Raw genomic sequence first — 22,526 nt, 5'->3', positions numbered from 1 at the left:
AAAAACTCAATAAATCATCGTCTATAGACGGGACTAACGTGTAAGTTTCGAGCGTCGATTTAATGATGTTTTTCGCCTTATATCCTCCTCCTCTATTGTCTGCATCAGGAACAACAGAAGAACAAAACCGCTGGTTCGTGTATCTGAGAATCTGCCTGCTCCAGATCTGCAGCATCCTCAAACATGGAAAGACGGGTACCGTATGACGTTGTATAGCACCGCCTTTGCATGTTTCAACAAGGTCCTGTAAGCGATTGTAAAAGCTCTTCTTGCACAACCTACTGGCATTCAAACGTCCAGTGCAAAGAAATCTTGTTAGTTGCAGCTATGTCAGGAAGAGGCAAAGGCGGTAAAGGGCTCGGAAAAGGAGGCGCCAAGCGTCACCGTAAGGTTTTGCGCGATAACATCCAGGGAATCACCAAACCCGCCATCCGTCGTCTCGCTCGCCGTGGCGGTGTTAAGCGTATCTCCGGTCTGATCTACGAGGAGACCCGCGGAGTGTTGAAGGTGTTTCTGGAGAACGTTATCCGCGATGCCGTCACCTACACCGAGCACGCCAAGAGAAAGACCGTGACCGCCATGGATGTTGTGTACGCGCTGAAGCGACAGGGACGAACCCTGTACGGCTTTGGAGGTTAAAAACCTAAAATCAAGAAAAACTACTCAAACCCAACGGCTCTTTTAAGAGCCACCCACACTGTCACATAAAGAGTCCGACGTTTTAACCGTGTCGACCACACGTGTCACTATAAAAAGACTTGTTTTCTGAATCCAGCATGAACTTCACCAAAGTTAAATAAACTCGTAAATAATGTTTAACAGCATTGCATCGAGACTCTAATGCAAAAACATTTGTCGGCTCTTCTTTGACAGCAATGATTCCCGAAATATTAATGTTGCTTTAAATAGCGCACGAACACCATTTGTTTTTGTATTAAACAATCTTTATTAATTTAATAGATACTGTGTTTTACAAAACGAACAAAAGGGCATTAATGTGAAAATAATAGCAAAGTTAGCAGAAGTGGAAATGCAGAAAACAAAAATGTTATTTTAGACAAAAGGTTGTTTTCAAAGACGTTTGTAGGAAAAGGTGTTTGTAAAGGTGGTCTGACCATTATTTTATTTCCTCCCAAACTCCCTCAATGGCTCTATAATGGTGTTTTAATTACACGATGGTTCACGATATTTGTCTAGAACCGCTTGTTTTCTCAAACTAATAATAAAAAGAGCGGGAAACGAAACCAAGGAAACAGTCAGGGTGTAGTTCAAACATTGAGCGGTTGGCGGCGGCGCATGTGATTGGCTCTCATTCTGCTAGTAATGCTTTGAGTTGTCCAATGAAATACGAGTTTATGGGTTTGGCCTATTAAAAGAGGCAATCAGATAGTTCCCGTATCTCTTTGAAAATTAGCATAGGGCAGTGAATAAATATCGCTATATTGTTCTTGAGTTCACATTGCTTCGTGCAGTTTGAGATCACGCAGTATCATGCCTGAACCAGCAAAGTCCGCGCCTAAGAAGGGCTCCAAGAAGGCCGTCACGAAGACCGCCGGTAAGAGTGGAAAGAAGCGCAAGAGGTCCAGGAAGGAAAGTTACGCCATCTACGTCTACAAAGTCTTGAAGCAGGTTCATCCTGACACCGGTATCTCTTCCAAGGCGATGGGCATCATGAACTCTTTCGTCAACGACATCTTCGAGCGCATCGCCGGTGAGTCGTCTCGTCTCGCTCACTACAACAAGCGCTCCACCATCACTTCTAGAGAGATCCAGACCGCCGTGCGTCTGCTGCTGCCCGGAGAGCTGGCCAAACACGCCGTGTCCGAGGGCACCAAAGCAGTGACCAAATATACCAGTTCCAAGTAGAGATTTAACCGAGACTCTCAGCGACCCAAAGGCTCTTTTAAGAGCCACCTATCTTCTCGTTAAAGAGGTTCTGTTGTCCGTAGAATCAGTTGCCAAGTAAATGTTAAGTATCGAAACTTCCATGACCGTAATTTGATCCGAGTCTAATCCAAAGCTAGTTTTCGTGTTTATTCAGCGACCTGTTTTCCAAAAAGTATGGCAGTGTGGTTTTAAAAAAGCTATTTAGTTTACTTAAGATTAATTATTGCTAGGTTATTGAGGTAATTGAATGAAGAAATTTAAAGCGTTAGTTAACCCAAAAATGAAAATGTCACTTATTACTCACCCTCATATCGTTCTACACCCGTAAGACTTTTGTTCATCTTCGGAACACAAATTAAGATATTTTTGACGAAATCCGATGGCTCAGAGAGGCCTGCGTAGACCGCATTGGTACTTTCTCTCTAAAAATCTAACTTATCAACCTTAATATTATAAAGCGACGAGAGGTGGGTTGAAGTCTTTTTTTTTTTTTTTTTTTTTTTTTTTGTGCACCCCCCAAAAAAAAAAAAAAAAAAAAAAAAAAAGAATTCAAAAATACCTAGCGATGGGCGATTTCAAAACACTGCTTCATGAAGCTTCAGAGCTTTACGAATCGAGTCAGTGGTTCGGAGCGCCAAAGTCACGTGATTTCAGTAGTTTGGCGGTTTGATACGCAATCCGAATCACTGATCTGAGACAAAAGATTTGTAATGCTCCGAAGCAGTGTTTTGAAATCGGCCATCACTAGATATTGTTAAAAAGTCTTTTTGGCGCACAAAAAATATTCTCTTCGCTTTATAATATTAAGGTTGAACAACTGTACTCACATGAACTGATTTAAATGTGTTTTTAGTACCTTTATGGATCTTGAGAGAGGAAATACCATAGCTGTCTATGCAGGCCTCACTGAGCCATTGGATTTCATCGAAAATATCTTAATTTGTGTTCCGAAGATGAACAAAGGTTTTATGAGTGTAGAACGACATGAGGGTGAGTAATAAGTGACATTATTTTCATTTTTTGGGGTGAACTAACCCATTATGTCTAGTTAAACTCATTTCCTTGCGTTATATTTGGGAAAAAGAAAGATCACCCAGGTAAGTTATAGGGATTTGGGATGAAGAAAAAAAAAAAAAAAAAAATTGATGATGGACAAATTATTCAACACTCATGTGAAATCTCAATTTTAGTTCCAAATCGTGTACTTTTCCCACTGTTAAAGCACTTCAAAACTTGAGCCCATTAGTAACTGTTTCTACATCATGAGAATGTAATGTTCATAACGCCGCATTCACACGGGGCGTCAGCGTTAATGCTTCTCGTTTACTCTGAATTGGTGACATCATGCGTTGCCGAACTGAATTGTAGGTTCCATCGCGTCGCGATGCAAGTGGCAGAAGTTGAAGATTTCTCAACTTTTCAAGCGCCAACGCAGGCGTCAGCCAATCAGATCGCCATGCAAACACTCTACAGCAGTCGCTAGCCACTTGCATTCATGCAACACCGGAAAGTAAGTTGATTGGCTGTTATCGCTATAACGGTTGCGTCAACACAAGCTTCAGACACGCCCTCTGTCAAGTGTTGACGTTCCGCGTGAAAGCAGCGTTACTGTAGACAGGAGCATTTGGGTTTAGTCGATTTCTGATTCATTTTACTAGTCTCCGCTAATAAAATTATTTTAGCGAAATTCACTTGCCAGTAGGGTGTTTTTACAAGTCTGATAATAATTCTTTCAATTTTTGGATTTCTCATTGTCAGCTTATACGGACTAAAGCCCTGCAGCTGTCTGAATATGTTATTTTTAATAAAGTATCTTCCAGCTGACCTGTCAGATGATGATGACTGCAGCATCTACGACTGAAGGACAATAAGAAGAACTCTGAATATTACACAGCTGTCACTGTACTGGAGCAGCTATGATGCTTTTTAAATAGTACTTAACCCTCTGGTTGTGTTAATGTTATCGCAGTGGACTAAAACTTACCATGTGTGGTAATATTGGAAGGATGAATAGATATTGGGTGCAGACAGTTCAGAATAGGATGAAGTTAATCTCTGTGAAAAGAGGCTTACAATCATTCAGATCCAAAGAAATATAAAACCTGTGCTAACTGAAAGAAATCAAGTTGACAAATATTGGTAATAATATAGCATACTGAGAGGTTTACAAGCAATTTTGAGTATGCCGGTTATTTTTGACCTGGAACACCACAAGTGAGACTTTGTACCATTTTGTACAAAATAAAAGCATTTCAAAACAAACTTCCTAGTTAAACATTAAAACTAGTGCGAATAATTGTGTAGAATATTTTAACATTTTATTTAATTTTGCCAAAATTACCCTTATAATGCTTGTTTCAGTCCCTTTGTTGTGTTTTCTCAGGGCAGGTTTATGTACATTGTAAAAAATATTGCCTTGGTTTTGACTCAAAAATAAAAATAAATAAATAAATAATAATAAATTAAATAAAATTGAGGCAACTATTTGCATCAGACTTTTAAGTATTTTGAACTCATCTAATTTGTGTTTGACCAAATAGCCTTTACATGTCTTCAACATGCACACTTAAGTAATTTCAACTCAGTTTTCCTTGTAAAAACAACTCAAATTCAAACTCAAAGGGTTTCTCCCTTCTCCCACTGCGCTCCGTGTCCATGTTTTTGGCAGGGTTCTCCTGGTAAAATTCTCATTCCTGGGGCTAAATATATTATTTGGGGTCGCTTCAATTCGCGGCAACAGTGTAAAAGTAGCCCAATTGCGCGGGAAAACCGCACACTTGACAACACTGAACAGCTGCTCATTCATTAAAGCATTTCATATGATGCGATGTGCTACATCCTAATGTCAGGCTCCATTTGTCACCACAACGGTAACTCCCAAAACTCCCAACATGAAAAAAAAAAAACCTTTCTAAACCCCACCTTAATAGAACATTAAACAATAATAAATCTTCTTATTTATCTTGCTTAAAACACATAAAGATAAACAAATTCAACATTTTCTCTTCCAGTTAAATCCCATGCAAAGCATTCTGGGAACTAGAAATCTCCTTACCTCCAGTAAGTAGATTATACACAATAAAATTAAGTTAATGCTAATTTAAATATAATATTGAACAAGCAGCAAACATCCTTGTTTTGAGTGAGTGCTTCCATTTCAGCCAAGCGGCAACCTCCTTCAGTTTCTAATGAAGCCAATACGGAAGTGAATTAAACTGCAATTCATCAACTGGCCGCTAGGGACAAGCTCCAAAAGAGAGCCGAATCTCATTGAGTCCCATGTTAAAATAGCAAACTTTATAGCAGAAAAAAAAAAACATGTTTACAGTTGGTACAAATTGTGGTTTTGGCCTATACTGTTAATTTTGCCCTTCATCACAACTCTGAGGGGGGTGATTTTTTTTTTATAACTCATCCGTTTAAATTATATCAAGTCTTAAAGTTCTGCATAATTAAGGGCGTGGTCATTTGAGTGACAGGTCAATTGCCGCTGCTGTCTGTGAGCCGTCACTTTACCTCAGCTAATTCCAGCCGCTGAATTTGGCATCTCTGCTGTGTTTGTGCTTTTTTCTGAATTATTTTATACAATTATAAAATAATATGGTTTGCTGCGTCAATGGTCGAGACTCGAGACAGATGTGTGTCTGTGTACATGTGCATGCATGCGGAAGATAAACAGAACACACGTTGTTGGATCGTGGCATTGGCTAAAAGTTTTGTTCCTGAGATTTACTACAATGACAATGGCGGGAGAATATTAATTTGTTTGTGAGAGTCTAATGTACTATCATATACAGTTTTACATCATAAACGCTGCTCAGGTTGCATCATTTCTTGAAGAACGATGATGGAGAGCAGATCATTCAGAAGAAATGTGATGCAAACAATGGATAATATATCTATTTCATGCATTTAATGCTTTTGTGGACAAAAAGTACTGTTTTTTTGTTTTGCAATGGACAATTTTCATGTTATTTCCACACTCGACACAGATTAATTACTGGTGTTGGAGCATCTATATCGTAAAAAAGACACCATAGATTGACAGTAAATCTTTAGAACTTTCTAATGATATAACTTGTTATCTTTATTAATATTTTAGATAGTATAGATAGATAGATAGATAGCTCCTTTGCCTGCTAACATGATCACGTCGAGCTAGGCTGGCGGGCGTGGTTTCAGCAACCAGTCACCTCGGTTCCAACCACGTCCCGCCTCTATGGCCATTTTCAGTTATCCGGGAGTGACGTGCGGTAACGCGGAGCTAAGATGGCAGCGGCCTCATTTGCGCTTCAAAAATGCTATTCAGAAATCTACGGGTGACGTCACGGACACTACGTCCATGTTTTTTTAGTCTATGATTTCAGCAGCAAAACTAAAAAAAATCCATGACTTTTCAAACAAGGAAATAAATTAAGACAAGTTTTCGGCAAGGTGCGAGCAGCACATCGCTACGCGTCAAAAGCAAGAAACCATTACAATCAGTGAACTATACTGGATGCGATGCAGCGCGATGAGACAGTAAACGGATGCCCTGTATACCTGAGGTAATCCACACGGTTGTGAAGCTTCCAACAGCAGAACTAATGGATTTGTAAAGTTCGCTTTGATGCGTCCAGTATGTAGACTGATTCAAGCTGTTGCGGTGCGGTGTGAAACGACAACGGTCACGACTGTTGTAGACAACGCTGCTATTGAATTATAGTGAAATATGAAATATGAGAAAAATTGCTAGATTTATGTTGCAATATAAAAAGTACATGTAAACTTAATAAATGAAAATTATCATGACAGAATAATACAAACAATTATCAATCAAATTCTCTGAAATATTGAAGTCCAAAATACAAATAATATCAAATAAAAATGTTAGTAAAAATCTTAATAAAAGCTTAGTAAAATCTTAACCCAATCTAAATATGTTAATCAAAAATCTAAGTATAAATCTATGAGTCTGAGTGAAATGCTCTTGCCTACGAAGACTAAAGTTTGATGAGATCTCGTTGGTATAAAATGCAAAGAGCAATAAATTGAGAAGGTGTCAGATCGAGAGATCGAGAAAGGTGTCAGATCGAGAAAAGGTACCCTAAAACTAGACATCAGCAAGTTCCTCTTTTGGGCATAGCCAACACCAGTAAACCACAAGAGCTATTAAAGCAAATCTGCACTTTATCACCCTTGTATTTACATATGCCAATGGAAACTTTTAGACAATGTGTGCATGTGTGAGTACAGCTTTAGGAAAACACTCTGGTCAGCAATGTAACCCTAAAAGACTCTTCATGAGAGAAACAGTGTACATTTGGCATAAAAGAACTGTGTTTTGTCATAAAATCATAAAAACATAAAACAATAACTGATTACAATATAACTTGATTCAATGATTGATTATGGGCAAGAAAAACATCTTCATTTTCAATCTTCACTCAAAAATATATGATTTCTATAAAAATATAATTAAGATGTTAAAACATAAACATTAATCTTCTCATCAGTTTTAGTCTTTAAACTTCTTTGTATATCTCCCTTTGCACTGAACTTTGAGCGTTGTAACTTTGCAGATGTTATTTATGCTCAAACAGCAACATTACACACTAACTAAAGTTAAAAAAGTCAAATCATAATCAACCACCCCTTTAAAGTCCCCGTGAACCTGAAGTTGCAAACTACTTTTCTCCAGTGTTGTGACATTTTTCCAAGTGAAACAGAATATTCAATAGAGGGTGGGTTTTAACTTTAGCGCTCCTCCTCTCCATCTCTCGCTCATAGCAGACTAACGGTTGGAGGGGAGTGGTTTAAGCGTTTTCAAACCAAGCCGTCAAACTGACGCCATTCCAAACCGGAAGTAACTTTTCAGATTTTGATTATCATGGCAAACTTTTTTTTTTTCTTTGTATTAACTTGCAAGTATTAATTGTTCACCACAAGATTAGTATTATATGCTAACAAAGTAAATAGGGTCAATTTTTATTTCATGATGACTTTAAATAATGTTCTTAGTCTTTCCAACCTGTGACGGGCGGCCGCACGTTTACCTTGAGTGAAATGCCAGTTACGGTTTGTGTAAATATACTACAGTAATGTCCAGAAAAGGTTTAATTCTTTTCATTTTAATTATAAACAAGCCTGAAATTCACTGGGACTCTTATTTTGAAATAGCTCTGCTTCTCTACTTCCAGCTGCTCATTCAGAAAGATTAGGGAGGCAAAATATGCACTTTTACAACCATCTAAACCATATTACAATATTAAAACCATGAAGGAAACATTGCCATAATTCATAAACAGTATAAGATCATAAGTCTAATAATGACTAATGACTTATTGACTTTTGTGTTTTGACTTTCAATGAACAATGTTCATGTTTAATAAAATCATAGCCTTTTGAAGTTAAATGAAATTGACTCTGGTCTATGCTGTGTTCATATTTCAGTTGAACCACACCAAAGACATCTAAACAAACCAAAAACAGGACATGATGTCACAAGATGTGACCCTAAAATGCAGAATGCTCAAGCATACCTGGTTCTTCTCATCATAGTTGTGATGTTGTTTATTACAGTTCAGTATACAGGCATCGGAAATACTGTCTCCTTGCAGCAGATCTTTGTTTGTGTGTAATTCCAGCTGCTGTTTTGACTCCTTTACACATTTTATAAAATCGTCGCAGCTGGTAAAAAAATACCATCATATATGCGCATTTAGCCCAGAACACAGCACTGTTTTGGATGTTCAGCAAGTTCCGTCGCAAAAATGTCATAACTGTTTATTTTTAAGTTTTAAGTTTTTTTATTTTACTGTTTTATTTTTTTGTTTGTTTGTTTTGTATCTTTAGGTTTGTTGTTTAAAATGACAGTGTGAACGCTAAGTGAAACACAACTAAATGTCAAAATCATTTTATTTTTTGGTCTGGACCAAAAGAAGCAAGAGAACCGAACTGAACACACCATAACTCTACATGGCTTAACATTTTGGCATGGTTTACTTGGTTTATTAAAAGTTACATCCGTTGATGGGATTTCAACCCGAGAACATTAGAGCGAAAGCATGATTTATACCACATATTAGATTTTGTTCTCCCACCTCCAAAAATCACAATTCCTGGTTGTCACTCCCCAAAGTTATATGGCCATAAAGACTTCAGGCTGAGCTCCGTTGACCTGGCATAGTAAGCAACCAACGAAAATCCACATAGCAATGCTTTAAAACCCCTCAGAACATATTTGTAACGGGCTGACAACCACACACAATCCTTGTGGGGTAGTGGGTTTTTGCACCGACAAGCACTTCTTGCATTTTTCTTTGCAGAAAGTGTTAACAGTGTATCTTCTTGCTGTAGGGCAGGGGTTCCCAAACACATTCCTGGAGCCTCCCCAACACTGCATGTTTTCCATGTCTCCTTAGTCAAACACACCTGATTCAGATCATCGGTTCATTAGTTGAGACTCCAAGACCTGAAATGGGTGTGTCAGAGGAGACATGCAAAATGTGTAGTGTTGGGGAGGCTCCAGGAATGTGTTTGGGAAACCCTGCTGTAGGTGATCCATGCATCCTGGTCATGTCTCCAGCTCAGTCTCATGGCCTGCCAAAGTTCAGTCATCTAACTTCAGGCACACTCAACAATTCAATCCCCAGACTCAAGAATCGCAACAGCACCACAGGAGTGAGTTGTTTTTGTTAATAATAACTTTTAATAATAGATTTTATTTAAATACTTAAAAACTTACAGTTGATTTTGAAAATGCAGCAAAAAAAAAAAGGATGAATAAATCAATAAATAAAAATCTCACTTCCTAGCGCAGTGTTGGTGTTTTGGCTATAATTTCATGGGTCAAAATCCCACAATAATATTTAAAATATCAGTAAGCTTAATATATATAAAATCATAATTTATTGGGTACTTTCAATTGGGAGGTGGCTGTCCAAAACCCTAACCCCTAAAATTCAACTTGTGAAAATCATATTGAAATCATTTTTGCTATTTTTTTTCCATTGTTGTTTTTAAATATATATATTTTTTATGTTTTATTTTTATTTTTAAATGTGAAGTTAAAAAAAAAAAAAAAAAATCATGAAACTTCATGTAAAAAAGTGTGTCCCACTGTCACGATTGAGTCAACTGCACCAGATCTCCCGAACCGCCAGAGGGAGACGTCACCGGAGTATTAGTTTACATTGGACTTAATTTCCCATACACCCACATACCTGGGACTGATTAGTCTTGCACCTGCCACCAATCATCTCCACGCACACTCACTATAAAGCTCTCACTCACACTCAGTCCTTTGCGATGTCTTGATTAGCCACGGTTGTCATTTCTGAGCGTTTATTCATGATTGTTGTTTTGTTGCTGACTTGGACTATACTTTGGATTGTGATTGCTGCCTGTCCCGACCTCTGCCCGTTCATTGTTTACCCCTGCCTGCCTCGACCCTTTGCCTGTTACTGTTTATGCTGTCTGCCGCCTGCCACAACCCTCTGCCTGTTTCCTGGTTTATGTCATCTGTATTGTCTGATTTATTGAATAAACTGCAAATGGATCAATACACTTCTGACTCGTCACACCTGCATTTTCATGTCACTACTGAAACAGTGTATGTTTTAGTCCATTGGCTGAGACTGATTTTAACCACACTTCTACATTTTGTGTCCCTCCCTCTCATAGCCTCTCTTTCATAGTAGATAGGTACCATCATTTTGAGTTAAATGTGTTTGAAAAATCTGTGTGTAACTTTAAGGAATGCCACTACCAAACACCTTTTTTTCTGCAATTAACTGTTTTGGGTGTTTTTCCATAAAATTTAAATTTTATGTGTGTACAACAGTTCAGAACTGTGCTAGCTAACCATGTACTGGTTATCTTTTTTGAGCTAGGCTCAAAAGTATCTAAAATTGTCACTACAGAAACCATTGTTGTTTTTGGGGGGTTATTTGATCAAATTTAGTTTTTATGTGTGTATAACTGTGCTAGGTAACCATGTGCTGATTATCATCTTTGAGCTCAAAAGCATCTAAAATTGTCACTACAGAAACAGTCACAACCCAAAAAAACAACATCATTGTTTTTTGGGGTTTATTCGATAACATTTATTTTGTGTGTGTGTGTAACTGTTCAGAACTGTGCTAGCTAACCGTGTGCTGATTATCATTTTTGAGCTATAGGCTCAAAAGTATGTAAAATTGTCACAACCGAAACTTCACCACATGTTTTGTTTTTTGACTGTTTCGGTATTGACACCATTGTTTTGGTAGTGACAAAAGAGAACACATTATCGTTTATTTGGGGGAAATAAACAAAATTTTAAATTTTTTTTACAGTTATGTAAATCAGTTAAAATTCTGAGTTAAAATCAGTTAAAATTCTGAGTTAAAATTCTGTAATGTGATGTGGTGGTTGTAATGTGATTACTGTCACTACCAAAAACATTGGATGTTTTGTCAAAAATAAAGTATCGACTTTAAAGAATTATCAACTAAGATGTTATTATAGTGTTTGGTTCAATGTATATTCAAACTAATGAATCCTTAACTTTGAAATCAGTATGATAAACTTTCTGCCTTTTACAAAGAAAGATTGGTTTCAAAATACAACAAATCTCAATATTGTTAAAATTGTAATTGTTATTGATTTACCTGTGAAAACTTAAAAAAAAAAAGCAAAAAAAAAAAAAAAGCAAAAAATATATTTACAAGGTAGATGCAAACAAAATCATAATAGGTCAATGTAACCCTTCTTATTAAATTATTTATTATTGTGTTTCGGTAGTGACAAATTTGGGGAGAGGATGAACTGTACAATTACTAGAAATGTGTACCTTGGCTATGATACAATTTGCATACATACAAAATTTGTGGAAAAATACATTTTTTTTAAGACGTTTCCAGCTCTGACTTTGAACCAGTTCTGTAGAATGGCCCATAAAGTAGTTTAATGTACTGCCACTGAAGCTCTGTCAACCTTTTTTCTCACACAGTAAAATGGCTATTCCCTAAATTTAACCCCTTAGCATTCCTGTAAAATGTGCATGCTATTCTTGAACCATTTGGTGTATATGCATGGTTTTGGTCTCTTTTGAAAGGTATGTGTACCGTGGGCGGTACAGTGGAACGCTAACATGTTAAAGAGTTAGTTAATCCAAAAATTTAAATTCTGTCTTCATTTAGGCCTACTCACCCGTGTTGTTCTCATATGTCACACATGCACATACATTTGAACTTCCATGTTTATTACAGTATGTGTGTTGCTCAGTTTATCATATAAAGCTTTGTCTCTTCAGAAGACTTGGATTTTGCTGTTTAACTCTCTTTTATTTGTTAATGAACTTGTGAAAATACATAAGCTAAGATTTCTCTCAAGTTTATTGTCAAGTACATTAACCTGTTCTCACTCCACTGACTCCCAGTTGCTGCCAGATTTAAACTGAAGGCTTCGATGCCGACTTTCAGGACCGCCACTGAAACCGCACCTCCCTACCTCAGTTCACTCCTATTGTCCCTCCCTCAGCTCCTCATTGATTCATCACTGATGCACCTCCATACCATGAAAGATGTTTGTTTTTGCGCCTGTTGCTGATGAAAGTCTGGATGGTTTTGTCTTTGGGACTGAGAACTGGATTTCCAACTACAGCACACATTTCCACTGTCTTTTGGACAATCTAAGATGACCCCGACCCAGAAGATGCAGCATCTCTGCATAGAACAGGTTTTTCCTTGTGTAACAGAGATTCAAATTGCATTTCTTGATCCAGCGGCAGACTTTATTAAGTGACAACAGTTTTCCAAAGTACTCCTGAGCACATGTGGCTATTTTTATCACAGTAGCATGACAGTTTCTCATGTAATGCCGTCTGAGGGCTCGGAGGTCACACACATTCAGTGGAGGTCTCCCGCCTTGTCCTACACAGCCTGAGATTTCTCTGGATTCCCTGAATCTTTTCGCAATATTATATATGGCAGATGGTGAAAGACCTAAATACTTTGCAATCTTGCATTTGATAAATGTGATTTTTGAATTGTTTGACAATTATCTCATGAAATTTGGCACAAAGTGGTGAGCCATGACCCATCTTTGCTTGCAAAGACTGAGCCTTTGGTGGATCTTTTATACCCAAACACCCAAAGTTTTCTTACAGAACTTTCTGTCTCTGACCTGTTTGCATTCAGATTGTGCCTTCGCTTATCCTTATTATATATAAATATACGAAAGTATATATATATATATATATATATATATATATATATGTGTGTGTGTGTGTGTGTGTGTATATATATTCAATCAGTTTTAAGAGCAAAATTATATCTATTTAAATTCAGCAGTGTCCAAAGTATGTTGTTTTAGGCTGAGACCTTTTCTCAGTTTTGGATTAGGGTTAAAGAGAGATGGTGTATGTTTGGTTTTACGTGTGAGGCACAAAACATCAATCTTGAGGAGGCAATGACATAAGAAATGCTAGCGTTGCAATACAAAGTTTCAAACATTGTCCAGAAAATTACAAGCTAGAACAAGAAGAGAAAAAAGAAACAGTGATAATAAGTTGTATTTAAAGTAGATATTTAATAAAGAGAAACAAAGATGACGATTTACATTTTCATGGTGTACATCAGCTTATGAAAACGTATTTAACAAGTTAAAATATTAATACTTGAGTGATGAAACGTATATATTTATTATTATTATTATTATTATTATTATTATATGGACTGATCATCTGCTGGCAGAAGATGAGGGCCAGACAGGAGAGTCACAACACTCGGATCCTCAGGATGATGTTCGTGTGTTTCAAGCTGCCCAAAACAACAGCTGTATGAAAGCCTCCTCACGCCCCTCACTAATGCTGAATTCATTAAAGTCACCTTCAGGCTGTTTTCTGAACACACAGCGGACGCGTTCAGGCTTTTATCAACTTTTCCATTAAAACTATCCATCAAATTTACACGCGGCTTTTCCCCGTGGCTGATGGTCGCCTTGGATTTGGTCTGACGGAGGCAAAAGAAACATTTCCTCTTCGCGTATTTTAGTCTCCAGTGAAAGCTCAGTGCCTCTGCTCGGTGCTCACTTTGTTTTGACTGTGACAAACTATTTTACCGCTTCAGTTTTGTCCCAAATGTAAGAGAAGAAAACACAAGCGAGAGGAGCTCGTGGAGGCGCAGAGACACCGAGCAGAGCGGGTTGAGTCTATAAGGTTCTCATGTGTTATTTAAGAGCGCAGCGCCGCTCGAACGCTACCATTGTTCAAGCCAGACAGCGTTTGATACAGCACAGATCCGATTCGAGAGAGATGGCAGAAACCGCTCCAGCACCGGCCGCTGCAGCCCCGGCCAAAGCGCCCAAGAAGAAGTCAGCTGCGAAAGCCAAGAAAGCAGGTCCAGGCGTCGGTGAGCTCATCGTCAAAGCCGTGTCCGCATCCAAGGAGAGGAGCGGCGTGTCCCTCGCCGCTTTGAAGAAAGCTCTCGCTGCCAGCGGTTACGACGTGGAGAAGAACAACTCCCGCGTCAAGATCGCCATCAAGAGCCTGGTGACTAAAGGCGCCCTGGTGCAGGTCAAAGGGACCGGCGCCTCGGGCTCATTCAAGCTCAACAAGCAGCAAGCCGAGACTAAGAAGAAACCGACCAAAAAAGCAGCTCCTAAAGCGAAGAAGCCCGCGGCCAAGAAACCCGCTGCTGCCAAGAAGCCCAAGACCGCAGCGGCAAAGAAGCCCGCTGCAAAGAAATCGCCCAAGAAGGCCAAGAAACCCGCCGCAACAGCCGCTAAGAAGGCGACGAAAAGCCCCAAGAAGGCAAAGAAGCCAGCAGCCGCTAAGAAAGCAGCCAAGAGCCCCAAAAAGACCAAGGCGGCTAAACCTAAGGCGGCAAAGCCTAAAGCCGCCAAGCCTAAAAAGGCAGCGCCCAAAAAGAAATAAATTCTTAACTGTTTTTCCTCAACGGCTCTTTTAAGAGCCACCCAATAACTCTGAATAAAGAGCAAAACTCCGATGTTATTGATTTGACCTGCAATTTCAATAGCTAATGGAAGTAAATTTTTGTAAAAGCTTAAAATTCGTTAACATGCGTGTTCTGGGCGCAGTATTTAAATCACAAAAAAGCAAAGGAACATTCTACAATGCTTGACATTTAATTGCCTCATGTACTTACTGGTTTTAAAAGCTGAAATTCAGTATACACCTGCAAGCGGACAAGCCCGGAAATTTAGTATTAATGCTTGGTACAAAACTGTTTAATTTATATATTTATTTATTTTAAATAATAATGGCGGGCCTCGTTTACCCTTCGAGGTGGACGTAGGAAAAAAAAAAAGTTTTGGAGGGAAGTTAAGTGATTAGTTTAAAGTCTTAACAGGCTGTAAACCAATGGGCGACTGGCACTGTTTCAACCGGTTTGACCCCCGGATTCACAGACAAGGCTTAAGCTAGTCCTAGACTAAAATGCATGTTTGAGCTGTTAACTGAAAGTAATTTGCACTGACATATCTTAAAGTACGTCAGCGCCATTGTTTTGTCTTGAGATGCACACAAGTGATGTTTTTTTTTTTTTTTTTTTTTTCTAAGGTACATTTATAAAAGCTACTTAAATGTCCTAATAGAACCAAGGCCAAATCCTGGCTTAGTCTAAGCCCTTTCTGTGAAACCGGGCCTATATCTTGGCAAAGTAAATTATTTGTAAAACTTATGTTAAAATATTGTTTCACCACTTTAGTTTTACTGACAATGTTTTACACATGCTGACTGTGTATTTAGAAATGCTATAAACTATGACAGAGGTTATTAATATTTATCTCAATAACCTTAATAAATAATTAACCTTACTTTATTGAGGTTTACTGGTGTTTTTACTCCGCTCCTGTTAAATAATAAGGAGGTTCCTAGTTCATGGAAATTATCAAATATTATTCCGGTACATAAAATATCTAATGCCACTCAGTTATTGGGAGCATTGGTTGTTGTCAGAGGAGTTTTCTCATCCCTTACATTCTCAATCTCAGTCGTTACCATCAAGGAGAAAACCTCGGAAGAGTAAAACTGTGTACTAGATGTCGTTTGTGCCAACATACAGTTAGAATTTTAAATGTTGAGACATGAATATGAGTAGGTGTGGACATGGATGGATATATTATATATGTACACATGGGAATGTCATTTTTTAATTGTTTTGTTTCTTTTTTTATATATATTGTTGTGTTGGTGTCCTCGTGTATGGTGTATAGTGAAGCCAAAGACAAATTTCCACTTGTGGACAACAAAGGAAATAAACTCTTTCTTTCTTTCTTTCTTTCTTTCTTTCTTCCTTTGTCTAAAGTCTATACTGCATAACCCGGTCACTAAAAGGGGGTGGGGTTTGGAGGTGTGTGTTGGAGGGAAGTCCAGTGATTGGCTTGAAATCTTAACAGACTGTCAACCAATGGGCGACTAGAACGTTCGCTTAAAGGCAGTACCTCGAAAACTCACTACTTCATTCTCTCAGCGTTGTTTTGAAAGAACAGTTACTTAAAGTAAAAATGAGCGGCAGAGGAAAAACCGGAGGCAAAGCAAGAGCGAAAGCCAAGACTCGCTCATCCAGGGCTGGACTGCAGTTCCCCGTCGGCCGTGTTCACAGGCTTCTCCGCAAAGGCAACTACGCCGAGCGCGTCGGTGCTGGTGCTCCTGTTTATCTGGCGGCTGTGCTCGAGTATCTTACCGCTGAGATCCTGGAGTTGGCTGGAAATGCCGCTCGGGACAACAAGAAGACCCGCATCATCCCCCGTCATCTGCAGCTGGCGGTGCGCAACGACGAAGAGTTGAACAAACTTCTGGGCGGAGTGACCATCGCTCAGGGCGGCGTGCTGCCCAACATCCAGGCTGTGCTGCTGCCCAAGAAGACCGAGAAACCCGCCAAATCCAAATAAGTGGACTCAAATCTGTCTTATTGAAACCCAAAGGCTCTTTTAAGAGCCACCCACTTTTTCTGATATAGTGCACTTTTCTTTAATTGTTCTGGAACAATTATGTATCATGCACCAAATAGACTAGCTACTAATACAAACTATTCTCTTTTAAAGTGGACATAACTACATACAAGACAGGAAATACACTGGTATACTTCTATTTATAAAGCCTTGTCAGGGTTATTACCTAAATATCTCCTAAAATTGCTGAAACTTAAAACTAACACATACAACTAGATCTGATCATATCTTTTTGATTTTATCTAAAAAGAAAACTACTTATGGTAGTTTTTGAATTTACTGCCCCAAATGATTGGAATGTGTTACAAGCTGTTGTATGTCTGCGCATTTAAAACATACTGGTGAGTCCTTTTATCTGAAAATGTTTAAAATTGTGTATGTGTGTTTATATATATATATATATATATATGTGTACACACACAATTGTACTGTATGTGTATTGCAATGTATGGTTGTTTTTCAGGAGATCTTTACTCTTTTGCCAGGCTGTTACTGAAAATAAGAACCTGCTCTTAATAACTTCCCTGGTTAAATAAAGGTTAAAAGAAAAATGAAAAATAATTTAACACCATAAACGCAGTTGGTTGATTAAAAAAAAAAAAAAAAAATCGGCAAATTACCCTGAAAACAGTTGAATATACGATTGCAAATACAATAGCAGCAACAAAGTGTTACAAATGCATGATAATCCCTTGTTTGTTTGATAGAGATGTTTTTTTTCTCTCTCTCTCTCTTTTTGGCTAGTGTGTTCTGTTTGGTTGTAGTGCTTTTATACAGATGAAGCGATTTTGTTTGAATCCGAGATATGTACAACCATTAGGAATAAGGTGAATATTTCAGAACAAATAAATACAGCATGTGAGTAAAAGGCCTTTGGGTGTGTGTTACACGGAACAAAGTATTAAACAGATCAAAGCACATTGAGCGGGAAACCCTCTGCTTGTTTGAAAAGAGGGAGCGTTCAGTCATTGGCTAGCAGTCATAAGCACACGTCACACATTAGCCAATCACAAGCCTCGGCACCCTCGCGACACTGTGAGCTCGTGGCCGCGCAATGCCTTAAAAGCAGGCGTGTAACAGAAAATCGCATTTCCAGCTCAAGCAGGTTAGAGTAAGAAGTACACCGCAGCAATGGCAAGAACCAAGCAGACCGCTCGTAAATCCACCGGTGGTAAAGCCCCGAGGAAGCAGCTCGCTACCAAAGCCGCCCGTAAGAGCGCTCCAGCCACCGGCGGCGTCAAGAAGCCCCATCGTTACAGGCCCGGGACCGTGGCTCTTAGAGAGATCCGCCGTTATCAGAAGTCCACCGAGCTGCTGATCCGCAAACTGCCCTTCCAGCGACTGGTGAGAGAAATCGCTCAGGACTTCAAGACGGATCTGCGCTTCCAGAGCTCCGCTGTCATGGCCCTGCAGGAGGCCAGCGAGGCTTATTTGGTTGGTCTGTTTGAGGACACCAATCTGTGCGCCATCCACGCCAAGAGGGTCACCATCATGCCCAAGGACATTCAGCTGGCCCGCCGCATCCGCGGAGAGCGCGCCTAAACCCGCATCAGCCACATCAAACCCCAAAGGCTCTTTTAAGAGCCACCAAAATTACACTGAACGAGGGAATTTCCAGTTTAACGCTTAATATGGGTCGAAAGTTGCACTAACACTACCTCAAAATCTACAATTACTATTTATTAATAAGAAAAATTAAGATTTTGAAGCGTCAAATGTTCATTGTATTTGTTTTAGTATGCCTTTCAGAAATCGAGTTGATTATATATTTAAATGAATAATGTTTGTACAAATAGTAAAAAAAAGTATAATTACACAAAGTTTTTCACAATTTTTACAGACGCTAGGACACATTTCTCAATATTTAGGTCACTTTTGCAAAACTGTTCACACAGTGAGCACAACAGAAGTCTGTGGGCTAAACTGAGGATCAATTATCATTGCTTTGGCACAAAATGCATTCAATGACTACATCTCTCAAATTTCATGAATTCTTTTCTCAGAACAACTGCTAAAACTCTTTGTACGTACAGGCTAATTAGCAAATGCTTACATACTGTTTTCAAAACTGTTAAACTTAAGTTCAAAACAATAACATAATACAAAACTGAATAAGACAGAAATTTGCTACATTTCTACAGTAATATAGTTATGAAATATATTCTGAATCTAAACAAATCAAATACTATCAAAACAATTAGATGAAACTGAACACCTACACAAGCATTAGTCTTTCAATTTCATTACCATCAATTCAAAAGGGGAAACTTAGGAATAATTTTGTTCTGTAATGTAAACATGGATCATGTAATATAAACTGCAGTGAATAAGCAGTAGAGAGTGTCATTCTTGTTTTGTAAAAAAATTAAAAAAGAAAACATTGTATAATGCTAACTGATGTTAGTGTTTTTAGGTCGATGTTTTATGAGTGACAAAGTGTGTTTGCTCAGTGAAAACCTTTGCTAGTGTTCTGGAAGAATGAGTTGATTTGAAACATGTATGAAGTGTTTTGGTAGATTTAGTGCATTTTGAATGTGAAGTTAACCTCTGTGCCAAGATGAAAGTTGGTTAGGAGAACTGTGTGAAGAGTTTTGAAAAAGTGACCTAAGTATTGAGAAATGTGTCCTAGCGATTGTAAAAAACTGTAAGACATTTCTTGAAACCTTCACCCATTTCCTCAGCATTAAACACATATCCAAATCTTTAAATTACATTTACAAAACCCCCTGACTCTTCTGGCAAAATCAGTCGCCTCAAAATCATTTCACCTGTTCTCAAAATCAAACAATGCTTTCAGATCAATATATTAACACTACAGATCATTCCTTAGACACCACATAAACAGCATCCAGAGCAGCTGGTTTGATCACATCATTTTTGAGCCGTTGTTTGTAAACAATGATAACTGTGTTGTAGTTGTGTTTAATTTTGCCACTTGTGTTTACTGTTTTCTAACACAAGTGCATCACAGTGCGAGTGGGTCAGAATGTGTTTAGAGTTTTGCAAAAAGAGTGCACGAGATGTGCAAACAGCGTCTGTCTTACAGAAAGACTGATTTTTTTTTTTTTTTTTTTTCTTCGATAAATGGGTCTAGGCTGGGCCATTGAGCATTTGGTTCAGGTTCAGGTTAGTGTTTTAGCAATTGTGAAAAAAAAAAAAAAAAACTCATTTTTATACAGTTTTTAACCAGTGACCTTCTACCCAGGTGTTTGACACTTCTTTTTACAGTTTTTTTTTCAACTGCTTATACACAAAAACCTTACTTGTCACACAATTTCTGAAACCTGACACTCAAACACCAGAGCCACACACCAGTTCTGCAAAACCATACACTAATCCTCGGCCTTCGACTCATTTTTCAATTTCATAAAACACTTTTTGCAAAACACAACACATTATTCTCTACATAACACACACAAATCTAACAGGAAGTATCTTGATTTTCTTTTTCAAACACAACCAATCAAAATGCCACACTAATTCATCAGTGCCTCACACGAACTCCTCACATGTGCAAACACTCATTGCAGCAAATCATGGCTTTAGAATAGGCCTATAAATAGGCCAAAGGTCAAGTTTTAGGTTTTGCCCAGCTTATCTGTTGTCTACTTGCTTCCATACTCATTCTTTCTAAACCTTATTGAGGTTTTTTTTTTTTTTCTCCACATGGTGCTGGAAAGTGCATGATCGTCATCCCTTTGTCAACATAACACTTCTCCAGGCAATGGAGAAGGCATGTGGAGACACTGACGCTGCCTCCATCCAAGGTTGGATACGCAAGAGAGAACATATACCCAAACATCTCGCCCACCAAAACACACACACACACACACACACACGTTGGGTTTCCATGTTTTATGGGGACATTCCACAGGCGTAATGGTTTTTTCCTGTACAAACTGTGTATTCTGTCCCCATACACTAACCCTACCACGAGACCTTCACATGACATTCTACTATTTTTCAGAAAACATCATTCTGTATGATTTACGTATTGCTTGTTTCCTCATGGGGACTTGCTGTAAAAAATGTCCCTACAAAGTCAAAAAACATTTGGTCCCCTACCAGGACACACATACACACCATTCCTTTGGAATATTCACCTTTTTCAAATGATGCTAGTTTTTTTTTTCCTTTTCTTTTTTGGTCCAACTACACATGGTTGATGTATTTCTTTTCTTTCGTACTGTGCAATACTGTATTCACAACCACAAATGCTTACAGTAAAAAAAAAAAAAATAGTTTGGTTTCAGTCTTGCTTTCATGCTTACCATGAATTTTTCATCTCAATGCCAATTACTCTCAATCTTGTACAGAAATGTACATAGGAGCTCATGAAAGAAGAGCTTTAGGTTTTGAATATTAGTGTGTATATGATATATCCAAAAATATAATATTATGGTAAATGTGTTTGCAAAGTAAGATAAATGTTTGCTTTTGAGAGGTGTTTGTGATATTTTGAATGCAGTGCTTCATTTTGCAAGAGATGTGAGGCATTTTGCATTTTTGTGTGCAATTCTTGGATTTGTGTGTAAAGTTTTGAAAAAAAAAGAGACAAAGTTTTGAAAATGTGTGTAAGCAGTTGAACAAAACTGTATCTTCAAACAGTCTGCCGAAACATGTACAGTTGGCTACTGTACAACTCTTTTGAAATAGTTCAGTCTAGACTAACACATTTCATTGTCATTCAGTATCTCTGTATATGATATGATGATATTATAATATTCTCTTTGTAAATCTTATAAAATAAATCTTATAAAACTTGATTTTAATGTTTAACAAAGGACAGGCCTCGTTAGATCAGTGTTAGGGTTAAATCATATTGTTTTGTGCTCGAACCATATTGAGGAGAGGGGAGGGGCTTGTTGCGCCTTGTGACGCGGCGTTGGTTTCTCTCAGGTCCTGTAAGCAAATGTAAAAGGCCGCCTAGAAACGCTCATGCTCCATTCTTTATCATCATTTGATAGAGTTGTACTAAACATGTCTGGAAGAGGCAAAGGCGGTAAAGGGCTCGGAAAAGGAGGCGCTAAGCGTCACCGTAAAGTTTTGCGCGATAACATCCAGGGAATCACCAAACCCGCCATCCGTCGTCTCGCTCGCCGTGGCGGTGTCAAGCGTATCTCCGGTCTGATCTACGAGGAGACCCGCGGAGTGTTGAAGGTGTTTCTGGAGAACGTTATCCGCGATGCCGTCACCTACACCGAGCACGCCAAGAGAAAGACCGTGACCGCCATGGATGTTGTGTACGCGCTGAAGCGACAGGGACGCACCCTGTACGGCTTTGGAGGTTAAACTCTTAAAATCAGGAAAAACTACACAAATCCAACGGCTCTTTTAAGAGCCACCCACTCTGTCACATAAAGAGTCAATGAAAATTAAATTTTTAAGAATAAAAATAAGCGTCACTAACGAGTTTATAAACAGCGTACAGTGTGTATAGGAACTATCAGTACCTTTCCTTTCCGTTTTCATTAAACGACAAATGATACCTTTTGTGTTACACGATGTTTAGCGATGTAATGAACTTTAAATATGGTATTTCACAAAATAATAAAAAAAGGCAAGTTAGCTCAGAGGAGACCAAAGTTAACATAAGTGAAAATAAAGCAAACATTAACGAAGATGATATTTAGTTCACCCAAATGGGTTTATATTTATTATCCCTGTGGTTAAATGGTTCAACAGTTTTGTGAATGAGGCTC

The 22,526-nt window shown here is 38.4% G+C and overlaps 4 protein-coding genes across 6 annotated transcripts; all 4 read left to right on the top strand.

Annotated features, from left to right (window-relative positions):
- Window positions 1–305: 305 nt before the first annotated feature.
- LOC127506842 (histone H4) lies at window positions 306–22,169 on the top strand. 3 transcript variants are annotated; one of them, XM_051883677.1, is made up of 6 exons: window positions 306–620; window positions 713–718; window positions 2,490–2,508; window positions 17,944–18,284; window positions 19,796–19,800; window positions 21,794–22,169. In XM_051883677.1, exons 1-6 carry the CDS (start codon window positions 328–330, stop codon window positions 22,114–22,116), a joined length of 987 nt encoding a protein of 328 aa, XP_051739637.1. In that variant the 5' UTR covers window positions 306–327; the 3' UTR covers window positions 22,117–22,169. The 3 variants fall into 3 exon arrangements, with proteins under 3 accessions (XP_051739637.1, XP_051739636.1, XP_051739635.1); XM_051883676.1 differs by lacking the exons at window positions 713–718; window positions 2,490–2,508; window positions 17,944–18,284; window positions 19,796–19,800 and having other exon boundaries at window positions 306–634; window positions 22,112–22,169; XM_051883675.1 differs by lacking the exons at window positions 306–620; window positions 713–718; window positions 2,490–2,508; window positions 19,796–19,800; window positions 21,794–22,169 and having other exon boundaries at window positions 17,932–18,421.
- On the top strand, window positions 1,478–2,359 carry LOC127506904 (histone H2B-like). Its single transcript, XM_051883748.1, has one exon. The coding sequence runs from the start codon at window positions 1,492–1,494 to the stop codon at window positions 1,864–1,866; it is 375 nt and encodes a 124-aa protein (XP_051739708.1). The 5' UTR covers window positions 1,478–1,491; the 3' UTR covers window positions 1,867–2,359.
- LOC127506800 (histone H1-like) lies at window positions 14,104–15,692 on the top strand. Its single transcript, XM_051883630.1, has one exon. It carries the CDS (start codon window positions 14,165–14,167, stop codon window positions 14,783–14,785), a length of 621 nt encoding a protein of 206 aa, XP_051739590.1. The 5' UTR covers window positions 14,104–14,164; the 3' UTR covers window positions 14,786–15,692.
- Window positions 16,327–17,706, top strand: LOC127506862 (histone H2A). The gene has a single exon (XM_051883697.1). The coding sequence runs from the start codon at window positions 16,378–16,380 to the stop codon at window positions 16,762–16,764; it is 387 nt and encodes a 128-aa protein (XP_051739657.1). The 5' UTR covers window positions 16,327–16,377; the 3' UTR covers window positions 16,765–17,706.
- Window positions 22,170–22,526: the final 357 nt, after the last annotated feature.

Source organism: Ctenopharyngodon idella, chromosome 24, assembly GCF_019924925.1.
Source record: "Ctenopharyngodon idella isolate HZGC_01 chromosome 24, HZGC01, whole genome shotgun sequence".
NCBI classification, from domain to species: domain Eukaryota; kingdom Metazoa; phylum Chordata; class Actinopteri; order Cypriniformes; family Xenocyprididae; genus Ctenopharyngodon; species Ctenopharyngodon idella.
Note: the sequence above shows the minus strand (reverse complement) of the source record. Positions and strands in the feature narration are given on the sequence as shown.

Excerpts from the sequence above, each read along its gene's own strand:
- LOC127506904 (XM_051883748.1), top strand. The coding sequence starts at position 1,492 with ATGCCTGAACCAGCAAAGTCCGCGCCTAAGAAGGGCTCCAAGAAGGCC.
- LOC127506842 (XM_051883677.1), top strand. The coding sequence starts at position 328 with ATGTCAGGAAGAGGCAAAGGCGGTAAAGGGCTCGGAAAAGGAGGCGCC.
- LOC127506862 (XM_051883697.1), top strand. The coding sequence starts at position 16,378 with ATGAGCGGCAGAGGAAAAACCGGAGGCAAAGCAAGAGCGAAAGCCAAG.
- LOC127506800 (XM_051883630.1), top strand. The coding sequence starts at position 14,165 with ATGGCAGAAACCGCTCCAGCACCGGCCGCTGCAGCCCCGGCCAAAGCG.